The 7,577-nt window shown below is 41.6% G+C and overlaps 2 protein-coding genes across 4 annotated transcripts in view; one reads left to right on the top strand and one right to left on the bottom strand.

Moving 5' to 3' along the window:
* Window positions 1–1,083: 1,083 nt before the first annotated feature.
* On the bottom strand, window positions 1,084–5,567 carry DNAJB9 (DnaJ heat shock protein family (Hsp40) member B9). Of its 3 annotated transcripts, none has more exons than XM_012812181.2 (3): window positions 5,506–5,567; window positions 3,495–3,721; window positions 1,084–2,574 (listed from the first exon to the last, which is right to left on the bottom strand). In XM_012812181.2, the coding sequence occupies exons 2-3, from the start codon at window positions 3,709–3,711 to the stop codon at window positions 2,123–2,125; spliced, it is 669 nt and encodes a 222-aa protein (XP_012667635.1). In that variant the 5' UTR covers window positions 3,712–3,721; window positions 5,506–5,567; the 3' UTR covers window positions 1,084–2,122. The 3 variants fall into 3 exon arrangements, with proteins under 3 accessions (XP_012667635.1, XP_023374421.1, XP_023374417.1); XM_023518653.1 differs by having other exon boundaries at window positions 5,448–5,535; XM_023518649.1 differs by having other exon boundaries at window positions 5,359–5,535.
* THAP5 (THAP domain containing 5) overlaps window positions 5,230–7,577 on the top strand; it is a gene marked incomplete at its 3' end in the record, with an annotated part of 5,697 nt that continues 3,349 nt past the window's right edge. Inside the window, exons 1-2 of the mRNA XM_012810910.1 lie at window positions 5,230–5,392; window positions 5,440–5,750. Of these exons, the coding sequence (XP_012666364.1) occupies window positions 5,230–5,392; window positions 5,440–5,750 (474 nt within the window). The remainder of the gene's footprint in view (window positions 5,393–5,439; window positions 5,751–7,577) is intronic.

The following is a 7,577-nucleotide window of genomic DNA, read 5'->3' on the forward strand; positions in this document are numbered from 1 at the left end:
AGATTACTAGTTTTCCCAGGACAAAACTATATAAATAAAATCACTTTAATAAATGTCACAGGTGGTCACTTGTGTAGGGATAAAGATTAAGCTATTTCATTTATTTCTTCAATTATAGAAGTTTCTCATTTTCTTTGTACAATCTGTACAAAACTATGAAGAAGAAAAAATTTAAGTCAGAGGAAAATATACTGTTTCCTAGTTTCTAATTGCTTATATCAAACTCCTTAGACACATACCTGTAGACTATATTGATATTTGCTTTGTATCGTAAGTTTGAATGATTCAAAATCCATTTTTGCTTGCAAAAATTCTGCCCAACAACCAAAAGGTCAAAAAAGAGATGACCAGACCCTGAGAAAACCTTTTCTATGTTTTGGCTTCATTTGTTCTGCTTAATATACTATACACTCAAAATTCAAGATATTCCAGGAAATAAGTAGGGTACATAAATATAGTATTTACTTAAGTCTTCAAATTAAAGATTAACAAACTCAGCTTCATGCAAAGTCTATGCTTTTTCCCAACCTGGCCTAAAGAGGAAAGAACTGGTGGTACATTTGCTCCTACCAACCAAATGTAATAAAATCATAATCAACAAAACCTTCAGGCTCAGCACCTGCAGCTCAAGCAGCTAAGGTGTCAGCCACATACACCTGAGCTGGCGGGTTTGAATCCAGCCTGGGCCTGCCAAACAATGACAGCTGCAACCAAAAAATAGTCAGTTGTGGCAGGCGCCTGTAGTCCCAGCTACTTGGGAGGTGGAAGCAGGAAAATCGCTTGAGCCCAGGAGTTGGAGGTTGCTGTGAGCTGGGATGCCACAGTACTCTACCCAGGGTGACACCTTGAGGCTTTGTCTCAAAAAAAAAAAAAATATTCTTCAAGCTACCAGAATTTATGAGGATGATATGAAAGCAACAGAAATAACCAAACTAGCAATCAAACAAGATTCTATCAGGGTTTTCAGACTAGCCAAAATAACTCCAGGAACATGGCCTTTGATCTGCATAGCCCCAGTGCTATGGATCCTTCATGCCTCTGGCACTGCTCAATAAACTTTTAATAATGAAACAACAAAGAATATCAGGTTGTAAATATTTATATTTCCCACTCACATACACTGTTGTATGAGACATTTGCTAGTTTTAATATGTATCCATAGGATTAATACTCATATGAAGTATGATGTGGAAAAGTGCAGAACTAAAGAAAAGTCTATGTGAAAACAAAGCACACATTTCTTAAGATTTAAAAATATTGCACATAAGGTTACACAGAAATTACTGGCTGCTTTTACAAACAGAATGAGGTATTAGTCAATCTCTAGATAAAGATGAGTACAAAGAAGAGGAACTACACACACATACACAAACTTTACAAAGACCTAGAGTGCAGACAACTAAGAAAAATGTGAAAGACGCATAAGTAGCTATGATTTCAACACTACAAAATCATTTTTAGCCAGGGACAAAACAGTCAATCTCTTGGCAATGTTTCATACGTTTTCTACTTTTTTCCAGCCCCCAAAACCATGAGCAATAAAATCATTTTTTATACCAATTCTATGGTAGAAAAGCATGGTTCCGTGTTAAGTATCAAACCATCCCTTTCTAAAGCTTTCAGTGGCTATTAACCAAGATCCTGTTCTCCTTTGCTGAATGACTCAAATACACAATTTCATGTACATTTAGTTACCCAAGTCACAGCTGCTACAGAGCATGCAATTTTACATCAGTAAAGGTTTCACTGCAAAAATCATTCAAATTCACACATTTTAAATCTACTGTAACTTTTTGAAGTTTAATTTTTAAATATGTACCAGACAAACCCAATCTTTTCTTGGTAATAAGACTGGCCACATTAATCAGCTCAAGGGCACGTAGAGAAAAAGGACTAGACAGAATTATATCTTTAAAAAAAAAACCTTTTCCTAATAAGGAAATAATCAGCATTTTGCCTACAAGTTGAATGTTGCTGAATCTGTCAAAAACAAATAGTTATATCAAATTGTTTAAAGTGAAATCATGCACTTGTCAAAATCGTTCACAGAAAATTGTTTTACATCAAAGATACTGAGGAAGAGTCAACCAGTTTGGTTTAGTGAGAACAGAGAAAAAATGAACTACTGTCCTGAACAGTCAGTGTATGTAGTAACCATATTCCCTCTTCGTTGAGTGACAGTCCTGCAGTGCTTGCTAGATCCATGGAATCTATTTTCAGTCTGTACTGTGTGCCGATTGGTGGTGTCAAAACCACTAAAAGAAAACATTTTTTCCATATCTTCAAACATGTCATCAAACAGTCCACCTCCAAAAGAAAACTCCTGGAAATGATGCCTTTGTCTACTAGAACCATCCTGACGTGTCTGGAAATGATTTTCGAATTGCTTCTTAGACCGAGTGTTTTGGTTTTGACCAAAAAAGCCAAAGTCTTTAAATAAGTCATCAAAATTGAAGTTAAATGACTGCTCAAAAGGACTTCCACTACCTCTCTGTCCTTTACCATTAGTAAAAGTACTGTGTCCAAGTGTATCATATTCTTTTCGCCTATTAGCATCTGAGAGTGTTTCATATGCTGAAAAAGATAGAAATATTTTAGTAACTGAAGGCAAAATATTCAAAATCACATATATTCAAATTTCTTCAAATAAGTGAATTCAACTATTATTTTAGGGAAGAATTTCAAAAGTAAAAGCAAAATGCTATGAACATAAGCATTAAATTAAAATGAAAAGTTATAAAGCAAGGTATAGACTTTTTGCCTTATTCACTCTATATTAGCATCTAGCACAATGCCACCTCTAGTAAATACCAATAAATGTTTATTAAATGAACACTACTGCTACATGTTAACAATTATGAAGTTCTTTAATCTTCCTATTTGTGTGGAACAATTAACTTGTATTAAAGAATTAAACAGTAAAATATAACCAATTAATAAAAACTAAGATTTTTTCCACTTCCTTACTAGTGAAGTAAATATTTAATTCTAATTACATCTACCCACTAATAAACACTGATTATCAGGAGGTACAATCTATTTTCAAACAAGTTTTAAGTCAAAATTTGCTTCAATTTTTCCTTTAAAGACAAATATGACTTTGAAACATACATCAAGAATAAGGCATTTTAGTATCAGAATAGAAAAACACTGTATTTTGTAAGTTATTTGATAAAAACTTGGGGTAGCTAAAATTCCTTGTCACAAAACAGTGATTTTTACAAATAGAATGAAATAGATTTTCAACATTTTTAGATCTCTATACCAATAAAATTACTATCCTTCATTTATTTGTTGAAGAATTTAAGTATGTTAGGAGAAAATAATCTAAGAGAGTCTCACAATATGTATATGTAAATCCCACTCTCCCACCCATCTCCACAAAACCTTCACACTTCTTTGCTAGCATTCTCCTCCTCCTATACTTATTTCTTAGCTATTATTCTCTTCACTAGTTAATACCCATGAGACCTCAGAGGTAGTCACTTATTTACCTTCTGCAATCTCTCTGAATTTTGCTTCAGCATCAGGGCTCTTATTTTTGTCTGGGTGGTACTTCATGGCCAACTTGTGAAAGGCTTTCTTGATTTGACGCTCTGATGCTGATTTTGGCACACCTAAGATATCATAATAGCTTTTTGAGGCCAGAATTAATTCTGTTATCATCAGAATGCAGATTGCAAAGATGAAAACTGACTGGGGAGTAGCCATTTCTTATATCCTAAAAAAGAGAAGAAACAAATTTTATCCATGGAGCTCATCTTAAAAAATTTTTCCTTTAAAAAGAAACCCAATGAAACTTTGGTTTCCAAGGAAGATAAACCTAACACAATATAAAAATGTTAAACATACAGTTTATCTTGTACCTGTTCACATGTTATTTCATTTATACACATTTTATAACTCCCAAATTGCTTGACCTTGTTGACACTAAATAGAATTCAATGAAATTGAGAAAAATCTTTCTTACATTCACCTTTCCACTAATACTTCAGCCACACACAAAAACAACAAACTTTTCAGTAACTGATTTTTATAATCTTGAAGACTCATGATATGCAAGTTGTTAAAAAAAAGGGAGGGAGTCCAGATGATATTGTAAAGGATCCCGATCTTCCTTTCAAGGGTTCATATTCTGAGGGGATAATAAAATAGTTTAACTTCCTAGAAAAAAGGGGAGACTTTACCAAGGTAAACAGAACAGTGTATCTAGGTCAGTAGTAAGCTTCTCTCCCTAACAAAGCTGGACGTTAGCTCTCATTTCAGCAAGGCAAGCCAAGGACTACAAAAAGAGAATTTAATAGCACATTACTAATATTGACAATAGAAATAGAACATACTTTATTTCAAATATAGAATCTCGAATGTTTAAGAAGCATGCATAAATAAACTGTTTACAGCTCATGATTGATAAAACTGAAGACGTCTGCTAAGGCCTCCAGAAAAGTGAACTCTGATAGGCTGTACTTCAGGTTAGATTCTTACTTACAAACTTCTCGGTAGTTAAAATATTTCTCTTCCTTTTAAACCATTAAAGAAGTTCTAGCTTAGAATTCTTGACAAGATCATGCTTAAGGGTTTAGGAGTCAAAAGGGCGGGCTCCTGTTGTTGGAGTACTGCACTACAGGAGTCCTTAATGCCCTCTGATGACTTAACGAGGCTGACGAAAAGCCACTGTGTTTGTGGAAACTGCCTGCCTGCTCTCCCGTGGCCGTCTCTGAGCCTAATTACCGGGTGGATTACTTCTGTCCAGCGAGTTACTCATCGTCACGGGAACCCCTGGACCAAGTACAACCTCCCAGTGTAAAGAACGCACAGGGAGCGCACACTGTGTACCCTGACCGCACTGCAGGTCGCTCCCTAAAGGGCGGATCTGAACCTGACAGGCACCTGCCTGGTTTAAAGAGCGTTTTTCCACGGCTTCAAGTTGCACCTCTGACCATATTTTAACAGACTAACTTTTATATGATGCTGACCTTTCACACCCCCCCGGCGGCCAGCAGCCTGGGCCTCGCTCCCCAGCGCCGGCGGTGGGCACAGGTGGCCCGTCCCCCCTTAACCCGAAGGTGACAGGCACACGCGCTGTCCGTCCAGGCCCCGCCGTCGGGGCTGCTCGCGGCCCGGTCCAGCCCTAGGGGGGGCCGTCCCACGCCGGAGAAAGCCAGCCGACACCGAAAACGCACTGTCCCGTGGCTCAGCTGTCCCCTTCCTTCTATCACCTTCCAGAACATGCCGCTCCAAGCTACTAAAGCGACTGCGAGCGACACCCGGGCCGAGTGGGCCCACAAAGACAGGCCTCGGCTCCCGGCACGCTCGGGCTCCCCTCCCCGCGACCCCGGCCTCGCCCCTCGTCCGCACCCTCAGGCTGCGGGGGCTTCTCCACAGAGCGGAGGCGCCGGCTGTGCTAGACACCGGCTCTGTTCGGCTGTTCGGGCTCAGCCCCTCACCCCGGCCTCCGCGGCCTCCCGGAGCTGGCGCGCGCCCCACCGCCGCTCACACACCGACCTCGCGCGCCTCCTGTAGCCGCCGCCTCCGACTCCCTCTCGGCGCGCTCCGTGCGGCGGGCGGCCTCAGCAAAAGCCTCCGCCTCAGGAAAAGATCTACACGAAACGCTTCCTCATTGGCTCTCGCCTCCCCACCTGACCCTGGCGCCCTACGCGCACGTGGAAAACTGTTGTTGCCGCGCAGCCTGTGCGTCACTTCCGGCCCCAACCCCCGAAAAGGCCGGGCTGAAGCCTGCGGAGGCGGAAGTGAGTGGAAGGTGGCAGGGGCTTTTGCCCCGGAGGGTTCCGGCGCAGGCGCAGTGGACCAGGCGACCAGGACTTTAGGACGCCGCCACAGTGAGGCTCCGTGGCCGGCGCCCCTCGCTGGCCTGAGTCTCCCGGCTCCTCGCTCGAGCAATGCCTCGTTATTGCGCAGCGATTTGCTGTAAGAACCGCCGGGGACGAAACAATAAAGACCGGAAGCTGAGTTTCTACCCGTAAGTTGCCCGTGCAGCAGAAGCGTCAGCCTAGCCTTGGACTGCAGTTCTGTGGCCTTTGGACTTGTTCTGCTCCTTACTATCTGCTCTGAAAATTAGTACTCAGCTGTTCGTACGTGGTCACTGCAGGGGAAGAGGGCATGAAGTTGAGTTCAGTTTAGCTCACGTCCTGTGTGAGCAAGTTCGCTGGGCTGATGGCGAGACATAGGGGCCTGTTGGGGTGTTTAAAAGTAGTGAAAACAGTGAACTGCGAGGTGCTGTGATTTTCAGAGCCCTTTCCCCGTCTCACCTGACCTCATTTCATTGAAACGTTAACTATCATTTAGGATACATCAAACCTGTGAAGTGTGAAGGTGCGCTCACAGTTTATTTAGATTCCCTATGAGTTAGGTCGCACAGGTATAATACAATCCCACTTTTCTCCTGTGGAAACTGAGGCCCAGAAAGATTAGGTAACAGAACTTGAAAGTTTTGTGTCAGAACTGGAATTCGAAACTCAGAGCCGTGCATACTCTTCATTGGTACGGAGGACCCGGGATGTAAGTGTTACTCTGAATTACTTGAGCCGCAGAATGTTTCCGTGAAGCTATTGAAGTACTGATTTTTATTTAGAAGAACAGAGCAGCAGTGCCGTATATTAAGACTAGACTCCTAAGCGTGACTGTTAATAGATTCAAATCCTGCTTGTGCTGCTTTGTAGCTGAATGACCTTCTACAAGTTATTTAAGCTTTTAGTGCCTCATATCTCATCTGTAAAGTGGAGATAGTAGTATTTAATTCACGCTTAGCATGTAAAGAGGTAAAACAGCACTTGCAGGTGGCATGTGCTTAACATACATGAAAAGCCTACCACAATCAACATATGTAGAATACTCCATTTTTTTCTTGTATTTAAAAATACTTTATTTAGGGACGGCGCCTGTGGCTCAGTGGGTAGGACGCTGGCCTACTGAGGGTGACCGGTTCAAACCCGGCCCCGGCCAAACTGCAGCAAAAAAATAGCCAGGCGTTGTGGCAGGCGCATGTGGTCCCAGCTACTCCAGAGGCTGAGGCAAGAGAATCGCCTAAGCCCAAGAGCTGGAGGTTGCTGTGAGCTGTGATGTCACAGCACACTAACGAGGGTGACAAAGTGAGACACTGTCTCAAAAAAATAAATCCATTTAGATCTAAACTTGTTGTGTTTTCCTTTCTTTAGATTTTCTCCAGTTATTTGGGGAAGTTCGTCTTATTTTTGACTCGAGGCTCTCGTTCACTAATGATTAACTAGGGATTATTAAATAATGGAAAAAAACTGAAAACCCCAAGTAACTCACACTACATGGTAGTATTTACAGGATTTGAAGCCTTTGAAACCTTTCCTTAAGATGCAAAGGGATATTTGGAAAGGAAGAAATTCTAATCCACCTTTAGTGATAGGGAAATGCTACTACTATATTGATGGCTCTGGCTCTGAGGTGATTTCTAGCAAAAGATTGCATTGAATGGGCGGTGCCTTTGGCTCAGTGGGTAGGGAGCAGGCCCCATATACCCAGGGTGTCGAGTTCAAACCCAGCCCTGGCCAAACTGCAACAGAAAAATAGTCGGACGTTGTGGCAGG

This window comes from Otolemur garnettii, unplaced genomic scaffold (assembly GCF_000181295.1).
Source record: "Otolemur garnettii isolate 467f Iridium unplaced genomic scaffold, OtoGar3 scaffold00005, whole genome shotgun sequence".
Taxonomy (NCBI): domain Eukaryota; kingdom Metazoa; phylum Chordata; class Mammalia; order Primates; family Galagidae; genus Otolemur; species Otolemur garnettii.

Excerpts from the sequence above, each read along its gene's own strand:
- DNAJB9 (XM_012812181.2), bottom strand. The coding sequence starts at position 3,711 with ATGGCTACTCCCCAGTCAGTTTTCATCTTTGCAATCTGCATTCTGATG. Across the intron at positions 2,575-3,494 it reads ATTCAGAGAGATTGCAGAAG|CATATGAAACACTCTCAGAT; the intron begins GTAAATAAGTGA and ends TATCTTTTTCAG.